Genomic DNA, 13,917 nt, shown 5'->3' on the forward strand with positions numbered 1-13,917 from the left:
CCCAGCCAAAGGAAGCTCCTGATACGGTAAGGGATCTTGAGGGACCATATGGACTTCCAAATCTCCAAGGGAGGATCAGCATTCATTCCAAAAATCTTTTTACCAAACATGACACATATCTTTATTTGTCATTTTATTCAAACATGTAGTAGTAATTAACTGCATTTTATCAAACAAGTTTAAACAATTATCTAGTCAAATCAATAAAAAAAAAAAACAGCTAACTAACAAATATTTGACAAACATACTAGAATTTTTTTTTATCTTAGTTTAAATGTTTAAATTTATTGGGATTATTTTTAAAGAGAAAAGATACTTCGAAAATGTGACAGAATTGGAAATCAATTAATATATAGTCTTCTAAAATATGGTTAATAAAATATTACAATTTTTGAACCCAATCTTGAATTACAATTTTTTTTTTTTAATTCAGCAAGAAGATAATGTAGTACACAATTATTGCAGAATATTATATCCTTTGTTTGCTATTGTATTATAATTTATAAATCAAATTGATTCCAACATGATCTTTAACTTTTCAATCAAATTGATTTTTTTTGTTTTGTTTTTTTTTTTTTTTTTTTTGATAAAATTGAATTTTCTAAATAAGCTTTGCTCGTATGGACAGAATATACGCATTTTAATTAATAAGGATGCCATGTCATATATGTGCCAATAAACTGGTAAATCACACTCATGGTCACTGAATTTTGCTTTTTTTTTAACATTATAACGATTGAACTTCAATTCTTAATGTATGACTATTGAACTTTACATCAGCGGCGACTCAACGCCTCAAAACGACCGTTGATGGCTTCAAAATAAAAAATTCATAGAGTTAATAATATTCTAAGTAACTTTAATTCTTGAAAATTTTCGCTTTGAGATAATTCAAGTGTTGTTTGGTTAGGAGAGAGAATGAATTTTTAGAGAAAGCAACCTCCAAAAAATGTGATTTTGGAAGATAAAAAATGTGTTTCATGGTAAATGTTTTTCTGAACAACTTTAATTCTTGAATATTTTTATTTTGAAGTTGTTAACGATCATTTTGAGGAGTTAGTTAAAATTGAGTTGCCACTGATATTTAAAAGTGTAAAATTTAATGACCATACTATTAAAAATTGGAGTTCAGTGACGACAATGTTAAAATAGATAAATTTTAATAACTATAAGTGTAATTTACCACCAATAAACACAAGCAAAGAATAGGGAAAATTACACAGAAATTCATATTTTAAAAGCTATTTACAACTATGTCAAGTCATAATTTTGGATTATATCATACTAGTAAAATTAGTATTTTTAATATATTTTAATGATTAGCGATTTATGAAGTCTAGAATTTATAAATTAAAAATCTAGAATATATAAATTAGAGATCTAGAATATATTTTATAGGATTTGTGATTTACGAATTGGAGTTTAGAATTTTTAAATTATGGTGTAAAATTATAATATATAGAGAATAATTACATAATAAGAATTAAATTTAGTAATATAACTTAGTTATAATTTTATATTTAATTATGATATTTAGGTATTTGACCCCAAAGAATATGTATCATTGATTGTTTCGAGAAGATAATCTTTTTTCTAATTTATGCCATCAATCAAAATGATAAAAAAAATGCCAAAAGAAAAGTCAAAACAAAAACTGAAAAAAAGAAGAAGTGAGAAACCATAAAAAAAAACGGAAAAAATGTGTAAAAAAAACCGCAAAAACCAGATAAAAATCAATGTTATTAGAATCGGACAAGATATGAAATCGGATTTATAATTGAGTCACGGATCACTTGGTCGGATCAGATGACGTAATAAATAAATAAATAATATTTATATATATTAAATATATATAATTAATTTAAAATTATTTTTATAAATTATATATATCCAAAACAAATTATAAACAACTTTTGGTTTGTTATTTTTTGTCACCTTGAGATTTAAATATATAACGGATAAATAGAGTTTAAAATAACGTAAAATATGTCAACATATTCTACGTCATGAGATCTTTTTAACGGTATATTATAAACTCAAAATAGACAAGTGATGAATGAGAAATTGACACTTAAAGTGAAGCACTTGAAATGATTTGGAATTGATGAATGAGAAATTAAGCACTTAAAGTCTTTAACCAATTATTAGAGGAAAGGTTCTCTCACGCGCAATGGGGTGCAGTCGAGCCACCATTGGATTAAGGGTGCACCCCACGACGTAGGCGATTTGAATGCCATACTGAAATAGGCTCTCTTGGTCCAGCCTTCCTTCTTTTGCTAAATTTTAATTTTTTTTATATGTAAAAGGGAGTTTAATTTGTAATTAATTTTTTTATATCAACTTGGTGTGAACTGGACCGGTTTCCGGTTTCACCACAAGTCGAACCGGCTTTCTGATTGTTGATTAAACCAGTCAAATTTGGATCGGACTTCCTATCGGTTTCCGGTCGAACCGGTCCGAGTTTGATAACATTGATAAAAACAATATTGGACTCTATAAAAGATTAATATTTGTAACAAGAAAATACAGAATATACTGAACAGTGTGTATAATTTGTCACCAATATTTTTTTTAGGAAATGTGATTTTGATCTCTCTTTGTTTAAAAGAAAAAACACTTTTAGGTGGGCTGAGAGCAAAATACCAGATCTGAGCTTGTCCATGAGAAAGGCTTTGGATATTCCAAGCAAAAACCCAAATATGATTAAGAAATTCAATTTTTACATCCACTGCTTAACATAAAATATTAAAGGATAAAGTTAAAAAAAAAAATATGTGCTTTTACGTTTTATCAAATTGGTTCTTGTAAGTTTTTTTTTTTTATTCAAATGAGGATTGATGTTTTCGTTTTACCAAAACGAAGATCGTTTAGTTTGACATTATAAAAATGACAGTTAACGATTTCAAAATGAAAAATTTCAAAAATTAAAGTTTTTAAGTACTATATATACTATGGAATCAAATTTTTTATCTTCCAAAACTATCAATTTTGGATAAGTCTAAAATTAGTAAGCTGAAAGATCTGTTGAATGGTGAATTTGAGATGAAAGATTTTGGTGGAGCTAAGAGAATCCGAGCTATGGACATAGTTAGGGGATAGGGAAGCTAGAAAGATATACCTTGGGTAATAAAGATATATTGAGAAAGTCCTTAAGATGTTTAACATGACAAATGCAAAATCGGTGTCTACTTCATTAGCATCTAATTTCAAGCTTTCTACTAAAATTTCATTCCAAACTGAAGAAGAAAAGAAGTACAAAGTGATTGGTAGTATGATGTATGCTATGGTCTAGTTTTGGCTTAAGCAGTTAGTGCTATTATCCGATATATGATGTGTCTTAGAAAGGCTCACTATGGGAAGCAGTGAAGTGGATATTGAGGTACCTGCATGAAACTTTTCATTCTTTCTTCGAATATGGTTGGTCTTTTAGTAATTTGATTGTCTATTGTGATTCTGACTATGCAGATGATTTGGATAAAGGAATATCATTGACGGGTTATGTTTTTACCCTTAGTGATAGTGATACTACTATCAGTTGGTAATCTTTTATGCAGCCTACAATTGCGATGTCAACAATAAAGGTGGAGTACATGGAATTATTTGAAGCCATCAAAAACACAATATGGTGGAAAAGGTTGCTTGGTGAACTTACAATGGAGCAAGATATTGTGTATATTAATTTTGATAACGAAAGCATTATACATTTAATAAAAGATCAAATGTTTTATGAAAGAAAAATCATATTGGCATAAGATATCATTTTGTTTGGGAAATTGTGAGTGAAGAAATTTTTTCCGTAAAGAAAATTCATATTTCTAAAAATTTGGTTGATATGTTCATCTATCATGATGTAGATTGAAGTCGGTGAAGGTTTTAATCGTAAACCAACAAAGATTACAAACTTCTCTAGCTTAACTAGAAGGTTGAATAAACCCACAAGGATGAACCTTGGTGCTCCAATGGAGGCTTTCAATTTCAATATTATCAAAAGTTCCTCAACATTACAAAAAGAGAGGCTTAAATACTTCCTCTAAACATGTGAATAAAGACTAAAAACCCTTGAATAGGGTTTCTTAGCAAAGCATGGGACAAGGGTAAGATGGGAAGGTTAGGGAATAATGGTAGTCTAGTAAATAAGGAGTGATGATAAAATAGTAATTATCAAGAGTAGAAATGGTCCCCCCTACATGGTGAGAACTTGGAGGAGAAGCAGTCTCCAGCATAGTACGCCCCGCGTGTCTGGAGTTACGCCCCGCGTGTTTGAGTCTCTGAACTTGGGGACGCTCGTTGATGGCCTTTACGCGTGACGTCTTCGGGACTACGCCCCGCGTAGTTGAGCTCCTGGATTTGGTGGTTCCGTAGGTTGGGATTTACGCGTGGCGTCTTCGGGATTACGCCCCGCGTAGTTGAGCTCCTGGACTTGGTGGCCCTGTTGGTTGGGATCTACGCGTGGCGTTCTAGGCGTACGCCCCACGTACTTGGATGATTCTCGCTCGAAACTGCTACCTGCGCCCCGCGTACTAATTGGGACACCCCGCGTGCTTGGTTGAACGTTGTTGCCCTTGCTTTCCTCCAATGGTTCCTCTCGTACCTCGTTTTTAGTATCCGAGTTCATGTTTGCGGACAAGATGCCCTCATTATTCTCCCCTTCTTTGAAAGAGTCGGACTCCGTCTCGGATCCCTTGGTTGGTAACGACCCATCCGGCTTCCACAAGCTCAAATCCTGCACATTAAAAGAAGAAGACATCTTCCCAAGCCAATTGGGGAGGGTTAGTTGGTAAGCATTGGCATTAATTTTCTTCATGATCCGGTAGGGACCATACTTCCTCGGCCTCAACTTGCTACTTGGGGCATGCATGAGCCGCTCCTTACCCAAGTACACCATCACCTCATCCCCAACCTCAAACTGTATATCTCTCCGGTGTTCATCAACTTTGGCCTTAATCAAGCTATTTTTCTCCTCAATGCTATGTCGGACTTCTTGGTGCATTCTATGATGGGCGTTGGCTAAGTTGTGGGCGGCTACACTCTTCTTCTCCCCCTTGGGAATCTCCCCCAAATCAAGTGAATGGTTGGGTGCCTTGGTGTACACGATCTTGAAAGGAGACTTCCCGGTAGTAGAACTCACGGCGGAGTTGTAGGCAGACTCGGCTTGGGCGAGTACATAATCCCACATCTTGGGTTTGTCTCGACACTTACTTCTTAATAAATTTCCCAAAGTCCGGTTTACTGCTTCAGTTTCTCCATCCGTTTGGGGGTGAGCCGTGGTACTAAACTTCAAGGTGGTTCCGAGGATGGTCCAAAGAGTCCGCCAAAAGTTGCTAACGAACTTCGTGTTCCTATCCGACACTATACTCTTTGGAACCCCATGTAGCTTCACCACCTCCCGGAAAAACAGTTTGGCAACGGCGATGGCATCATTCGTCTTTCTACACGGAATAAAGTGAGCCATTTTTGAGAATCGGTCCACCACTATGAAAATGGAATCCATCCCCCGTTGTGTCCTTGGTAGCCCCAACACAAAGTCTATGGAGAGATCCTCCCAAATGGTTTCGGGTATCGGGAGATGCATGCGTAGACCGGCATTAGTGGCGTGCCCCTTGGATGTTTGGCACGTCTCACATCGCTCCATGATGTATGCCACGTCTCTCCTCATCCTAGGCCAAAAGTAACGGGAACTAACCACTTCAAAGGTCTTGTCCCTTCCAAAGTGTCCTCCTAACACCCCTCCGTGTAGCTCTCGGATCACCTTTTCTCGTATGGACGTACTCGGAAGGCACAGTTGGCTACCCCTCATGAGAAACCCATCCACTAACTGATACTCACCTCCATCGGCACTGCTCTTACACTTTTTCCACTCACTTCCAAAGTCCGGATCCTCATCATACTCTCCTTTGATGTGCTCAAAATCCACTAACTCCAAGGCTACAGTTTTCAAAAGGGCTACCCTCTGGCTCAAGGAATCCGCCACCTTGTTTTGTTGACCCGCTTTGTGGAGAAGCTTATAAGGGAACTTATCTATAAAAGCGGACCATCTAGCATGCATGGAGCTCCGGATTTGTTTTTGACTTCCCAAGTACTTGAGGGCTTGGTGGTCGGTGTACAATATAAATTCTTTTCAAATGAGGTAGTGCTCCCACGTCTTGAGAGCCTGCACTACCGCATAGAACTCCTTGTCATAGGTGGCCCATTTTTTCCTCGAGTCACACAACTTCTCACTAAAATACGCAATGGGCCTCCTCTCTTGTATCAGCACTCCCCCAACTCCTACTCCACTCGCATCACACTCAACCTCGAAGAGCTTATCAAAATCTGGAAACGCTAAAACCGGAGCGGTGCTTAGCTTTTCCTTTATCAAGGCAAAACTGCTCTCTTGTTCATCTCCCCACTTGAAGCCTCTACCCTTCTTCAAACACTCGGTCATAGGAGCCACAATAGCACTGAAATTCTGGATGAACCTTCTATAGAAAGTAGCCAACCCATGGAAGATGCGAATATCCCCAACGGTCTTCGGAGTCGGCCACTCCCGAATAGCTCTAACTTTCTCTTCATCAACCCGGATTCCATTCCCACTGACAACATACCCGAGGAATACCAAACTCTCCATCACAAAGTCACACTTCTTAGTATTGGCAAAGAGTTGATTCTCCCAGAGTAAGGTTAATACGGTCCTCAAGTTCTCCACATGCTCTTCTAACGTCTTACTATGGGTGAGAATATCATCAAAGTAAACCACAACAAACTTCCCAATCACCGGACGCAAGACTTGGTTCATCAACCTCATGAAAGTGCTCGGTGCATTGGTCATCCCTGTTGGTCTCGTGTGATTAGTTCCAAGGGGGGGTTAGAAACTAATATAACTTTTTCACTTTAATTACGCTGACTTAATTGAGTTCTTTGAGTTTCACAACTCATCTTTGGTCAGTGGGGCCGAGTGAGGCGTAAGACGGCTTTAGTCAGGTACTGACTAGAACTGTTTTACTTGTGAGTTGGGAAATGACACTTTTATGGTCAGCTTCCAACTCAGCACTCTGATTTACTCAATGTCAGTTCAAACAATTTATATACTGAGCAAATATAGCAAGCAACACATACAGATATATATTGAGAGAGAGTAAGAGATTACTCAGCACGACTTATCCTGGTTCGGCTTCTCCGCCTACGTCCAGTCCTCAGAGTCCCTCTGGGCTTTTTAAATCCAATACTGAGCTCTTTAAAGGTAGAGCACAAACCGTTTACAAGGCAGATGAATATGCAAGAGTACCGTCCTCTATTCGTCTACTCAACTCCTACTAAGTGCTATAACCGAACACCTAGATTTCTCTACTACTGAGTACTTAAAACCGAGTACTCAGCACAACTCTCTCAACTCTACAATTGATACAAAATTGTTCCTTTTCAGACAAAGAACACTTTAGATGATTACAAAGCATTTACACAGATATGGAAGTTTTGGTGTAAGATCTTTTTCTTGTTTTGGTGTGTTTTTGTATGTATGCTTTTTGTTCTCTTGTATTTCGGCAATCGGCTTAGGATCCAAGAAGTATACTTGTTCTTTTATAGTTGAAACCTGAAAGCTCAATCATTTGAATCTGGAATTATCCGTTGGATTCAAACGGCTCCTTTCGGCGACATGTTCTGGTCAACTTCAGGTTTGCAGGCCAATCCTGTCGCCTGAATTCCACAGTCGTCAGGTTTGTCTTTTTCTCGCAGGTTTCGTCTTCTTGTGCCAGTTCGTCTTTTAGCTAACGAACAGTTGACCCATGCATCTCGAAACTGTATCCATGCATAATTCCAAAGCTTCTGAATTGGTACAGACATTTGTCGGATCTTGTCTTTTAGCAAACGGATCATTCGCGCTGTCCTGAAGATCACTCAGCTTGACTTTGATAGCCGTTGTCTATGATTGTTGCCAATTCTGATACTGAGTTCTCTTTTACTCAGCTTCCATGGTCAGCTTCGTTCTGCAAGATATAGTTCCGAAGAAGACTTCTCTACTTTTGATATTGAGTTGCGTTCCACTTAGCTTCATTGATTAGCTTGATCTTCAAGCTTCTGTTCAGAGGATGACTTATCTTCTATTATGCTGAGTTGCACTTCACTCTGTGTTCTCATGCTGACTTCGTCCTGTCTTACTTTTTATTTCTATTTTCATTTATATTTATGTTCAACATTGAACAAACATATTAGTACAATTAAATCAAAGCACTTAAATTTAATTGTCCCTTGATCATGGATTAACTTAAATAATTTTGTCAAATCAAAATCATGTTATTTCTCATCCAACGTCCTTAGAGATTCCGTTAGATGCTCCACCTTGACATCTAGTGCATCTACCCGTTGCTCCATGGATCCGATGGCTTCGTTTGTGATACGTGGTTGAACCATTTCCGAGAAGAAGTCTCCGGGAAGGAAAACGACTCGGCTCCGATACCAACTGATGTAGATTGAAGTCGGTGAAGGTTTTAATCGTAAACCAACAAAGATTACAAACTTATCTAGCTTTAACTAGAAGGTTGAATAAACCCACAAGGATGAATCTTGGTGCTCCAATGAAAACTTTCAATTTTAATATTATCAAAAGTTCCTCAACATTACAAAAAGAGAGGCTTAAATACTTCCTCTAAACATGTGAATAAAGACTAAAAACCCTTGAATAGGGTTTCTTAGCAAAGCATGGGACAAGGGTAAGATGGAAAGGTTAGGGAATAATGGTAGTCTAGTAAATAAGGAGTGATGGCAAAATAGTAATTATCAAGAGTAGAAATGGTCCCCCCTACATGGTGAGAACTTGGAGGAGAAGTAGTCTCCAGCGTAGTACGCCCCGCGTGCCTGGAGTTACGCCCCGCGTGTTTGAGTCTCTGAACTTGGGGACGCTCGTTGATGGCCTTTACACGTGGCGTCTTCAGGACTACGCCCCGCGTAGTTGAGCTCATAGATTTGGTGGTTCCGTAGGTTGGGATTTACGCGTGGCGTCTTCGGGATTACACCCCGCATAGTTGAGCTCCTGGACTTGGTGGCCCTGTTGGTTGGGATCTACGCGTGGCGTTCTAGGCGCACGCCCCACGTACTTGGCCTCCTGGGATGATTCTCGCTCGAAACTGCTACCTGCGCCCCGCGTACTAATTGGGACGCCCCGCGTGCTTGGTTGAACGTTGTTGCCCTTACTTTCCTCCAATGGTTCCTCTCGTGCCTCGTTTTTAGTATCCAGGTTCATATTTGCGGACAAGATACCCTCATCATATCAAGATCAAGTTCATGTTCGAATTGTGTAACGACTTGGCAGGATTTAGAACCATCAACTATGTCTCTTTATAATAAACCATTAACTATGAGTTTCATAACTCATTGTAATCCATTATCTTTGATGAGTTGCATGAATTAAATTTTGATGGATTATAATAGATTCATCCAATTTTAAACACCCACTAATTATTTTCATCAAAAAGTAAAATATTGACATGTGTAAAATATTAATTTTAATGACTCATTCGTGATATGCATGAAATTAATTAACAATTTGAACCATGTATATATAGTAATTAAATGCATGATAACTTTCATGAACTATACTACAAAACTGAACCATATAAATAACACATGTTGCACTTTATAAATTCAATTAATAAATTGCCCACTTACATACATGAACTTTTATAAAAGAAAAAGTGCATGAACTATATTTTATCTTATTCTAAGTGAAGATAATCCTTAACAAAGAAAAAAAAAACAGAAAAAGGTAATTCCGAAAAAAGGAATCAATTAATTTAAGAGTGGACCATCCTATCGTTTGGAAATTCATGTCAATAATGAACCTTTGTATTGTTTCGACAAATAAAATAATATTATAATTGATCCCTATAATAATATAAATATGTCCCTTGGCATCCTCCAAAAGCCAACCCCTTTCTTCTATTTCACTCTCTTATCCATTTCTTCCTTCTTTTTGGTTGAATATATATAAATAAGGTTGAACAAGAAATTGAAAAGAAGAAGATCAAGTTTAAAGAAGAATAAACAAGAAACAAGAAATGATGATTCAGAGAGTGGAGATGTGTATTTCATTAGTCAAATTGGCTTTTGAGTTTGTGGTTGTTGTAGCGGAAGCGGTTGGAACCGTGATTCATGAAAACTCTTCGAATTCTCATCATTCGATTCATGAATATTCTCCTTTTATTCCTTTTGTTGGGTTTCTTCCTTGATTCATGATGTTCGAAGGTATTACGATAATTTAGCAGATGAAGATGTTTCATTTTATTACGTAGTTTGTACATGACAACAAGAGAGTTTTGTAGTATCTTCTTGTAAAAGTTTTGTTATGATAAATTTGTAATTTCTTCATTTGAGATTTTCGATTTTCGTTCTAATTACCTAGTTTATATTTATTTATCCAATTTTATTCTTAATGTATTAGATAAACATTTCAACTCTACTAAAATGATTGATTAATTGAATTTTGTTCTTATGGATCCAATATTTATTTTGATGAACTTATTTCTTCTTCTTATCCATCTACCTAGCTATCTTATCTTAAATTCTCCATGTTAAATAATTATTAATTAACCTTGGGGATACTCATCAATTTCATAATAGGTGTATAGAGTTGTTAATAAGATGGGTAATTCACATATCTATCGGGTCCGTCTTATTAGAGTTGGGCAATTTCCAAATCCCATTTTAACAGGGTCATGGATAGGGAAGAAAATAATCTTCATTTCTGGCGATAGGTCCGGACAGTAATGACTATGATTCCCAATCTATTACCTTTTGTAATTAGAAAATTAGATACACAAAATTGAAAAATAACAAAATAGTAGGAATAGATGCAAATTTATTTCCATTTGTCTTTATGAGAAGATGAGAAATTTCCATTATATAAATGGAGATAAGGATGGAATATATCTCGCTCCATCCCTAACCCACCCCATTAGATAATCCTACAGGTGTGATAATATTTAGCAATCTTCCTTTCACATATCGGTTAAAGATTGAATATAAATAACCTCACGTACAACGGGTTCTTTTTAAAGAGATAATAATAATTTTTTTTCAAATAAATTTTGGAGAATGGGGAATAGAAAAAGAAAATACAAAACATGAAGATGAAGATAAGAAGGAGAGAGATAATAGTACCTTTTTTTTATCTTAATTAAATGTTCAATATTTATTGGGATTTTTTTTTTTTTTAAAGAGGAAGAGACCTCGAAGTGAGAAATTGAGGAAATTATTTTTATTTTTTATTTTGAATACTAGTCATGATAATGATAATGCACTTTTCTTTTCCAAAGATGGTGGAATATGTGACATATATAATTGTTAAACAATTGATAAAATTATTAATATTGAAATGCAACTATACTAAATTATTGTTAATAAAATATTTGATCCACTATGTGTACCCAATCTTGGATTACATTTTTCAATTCAGAAAGAAGATTTGGAGAATATTATTTCCTTTGTTTGATATGTATTTTAAATTAAATTAGTTACAACATGATGTGCATGTTATCATCATGTTTAATTATTCATTTTCATCATTGATGGCTGTAATTCATTAAATTTGACCTTTTCAATTGAGAAAATTTAATTATAATAGCATATAAATAGTTCTAGTAGCACCATTATGTTATTCTCCGGAATAATATGATGTTTTCGGCGTGATTATGCCGGATTTTTGCTCTCGGGTTGAAATGGACCTCTCCAGGAAGAAAAGCTAGAACCTTATCTCATTTTTAGAGGAGGCGGATTTCTACTATAAATAAGGTCTTTTGGTCCTTAAAATTTGATATCTTAGGCATTGTAAAGTCTCCCACCTATTCTTGGAACCGAACATTTTCTCTGAAGATTCTGGTAACTCTGATCATTGTAGACGTATTTAGGTGGATGAAATTTGTATGAGAAATTATTGGTACGATGAGCATGGTTTGATGAGATTCTAACATAGCATCGACTGATTTAGGAATAATGCTGAAAAATGTGAATCCTAATGCGATAAAAGAAAAAAATAACGGTACTTGAATTAATGGTGCTAACGACGAATCAAGAAGTGACAAAGTTGGTTTTAGTATATTAGTAATATTACCGTAGCACGAACAATAGTGGTTTAGGTGGTGCCGTGGTAAATTACGTCGTTAACAAAGAAACAAAGAATGGTGTGATTCCACCGTAGTATATCGGTCCAGACGACCGCCTAGGCGACCCTTAAAAAGTTGAAGTTCTTTCAAGTATCACAATGAGGATGTCAGCCAATATCCTGATTCCCTCGAGTTCTTATTCAGATTGACCAGACACAGCTATAAGAATGAGGAGTATGACCCATTTCTCGGAATCGAATGGTAGCTAGGATTCCATATTTGGACGTGAAAGGAATAGTGCACCTAGGAATCATGGCTCCGATTCCATCATAGTCTCCCATTATTAGGGCTCTCTCGACGGTTTTTAAAGGGTTTTAGGTGACTTAGATAAAACTGAAGTCTGTATTAACAATCTCCTTAGACAGATTTTACCGCTATTGACGATCGTCTTTCAAGATACAACAGATTACGTAAGCGAACTCTTACCATTATCACCGGAACAGGAAAATAAAATAATATACACGATTAAAGAGTAGAGAATTTCAGAGAGTTTTTTTTTGTGTTTCAGTTTGTGAAATTTGACTGCTCCATCCTATATAGACCTCGCCGTGGGCCGACGAGCCCGCCCGCGCCGGCCCGAGCCCAGGCCCATTTAACCGGGCCTGGACACATAAAATTAGTATCAGGCCCGGCCCGGCCCAAGCCCGATTAAGCCCGCCTAGTAAATGGGCGGGCCTGGGCTATGTAAATACCCGGCGGGCCTGGCTCGGCCCGGCCCGTTATATATATATATATATATATATATATATATATATTTATAAATTTAATTATATAAATTAAATGAGTCCATAAAAACCCTACATATATAAATTTATAGATAATTAAATAAGTAATCAGTATTTATAATTTACAATTAGTTTTCTAAGACTTAATAACTATTATGTTTCTTATTTTTTATTAAAAAAAGTTAGTATTTTATTTTAATTGATTTTTTTAATTTAGATATGGGCTTGGGCGGGCGGGCTTGGGATTCCTTTTTTAGGCCCGAGCCCGACTATATTAGTGTGGGTTTGGGCTGGGCTTGGACTTATTAGATTTGATCACAAGCCCGACAGGCCCGTCCCGGCCCATGCCGAGGTCTAATCCTATATAAATATAACTCGAATAAACATGTCTGTTCACGAATAAACACGACTATTCATGAACAGACACGACTGCTCATGAACGAAGAAGACTATTCATGAAGGGAGGTGTCTATTGGAATTTACACTAATTTCATTTATATATAAAATTTCCAACAATCCCCCATATGAATAAAAGTGAAAGGAAAAATAATTCGATATGTTGACAACTTTTTAAAGGCAATATCTACCTAGGATAGGTAGGTAACAACCCTTAAACCTTCCCTTCCTATTAGTCTCATTTGAAGCGGCCCCACTTCACTTCCACATACGTGATTTATTTGCTCAGAAGGTGTTCGCTATGATTATTTTGTTTTTTACAATATATCATTAAAAACATAACTTAACATTTTTTTTCCGATTTTATATTATTGTTTACATTACATGAATGGACTTGGGTTTAGCCCTCATAATGACCACACAAGGTTTATGCAAGTAAGTTGTTTCTTTGAATCTAGATCTTAGACTCTCCAATCAACAAGGTATATAGTTTTCCCTCACATAAAGCTTTAGTTGGTATTTAAACTCTATTTTACTAAATTGTATGCAATCTTTTTATCAGTAAAAAAATATAAATCCTCTTTTGAGTATTAGGGTTCATCCCTTTATCAATTGATTTAGCTTGAAAATTTTGAGGGTTTCATAACTCCTTCAGATTTAGT

At 36.0% G+C, this 13,917-nt stretch overlaps 1 protein-coding gene across 1 annotated transcript; it reads left to right on the top strand.

Moving 5' to 3' along the window:
• Positions 1–9,896: 9,896 nt before the first annotated feature.
• On the top strand, positions 9,897–10,402 carry LOC136209354 (uncharacterized). Its single transcript, XM_066000803.1, has one exon. It carries the CDS (start codon positions 10,032–10,034, stop codon positions 10,200–10,202), a length of 171 nt encoding a protein of 56 aa, XP_065856875.1. The 5' UTR covers positions 9,897–10,031; the 3' UTR covers positions 10,203–10,402.
• The last annotated feature ends 3,515 nt before the right edge of the window (positions 10,403–13,917 follow it).

Source organism: Euphorbia lathyris, chromosome 10, assembly GCF_963576675.1.
Source record: "Euphorbia lathyris chromosome 10, ddEupLath1.1, whole genome shotgun sequence".
Classification (NCBI taxonomy): domain Eukaryota; kingdom Viridiplantae; phylum Streptophyta; class Magnoliopsida; order Malpighiales; family Euphorbiaceae; genus Euphorbia; species Euphorbia lathyris.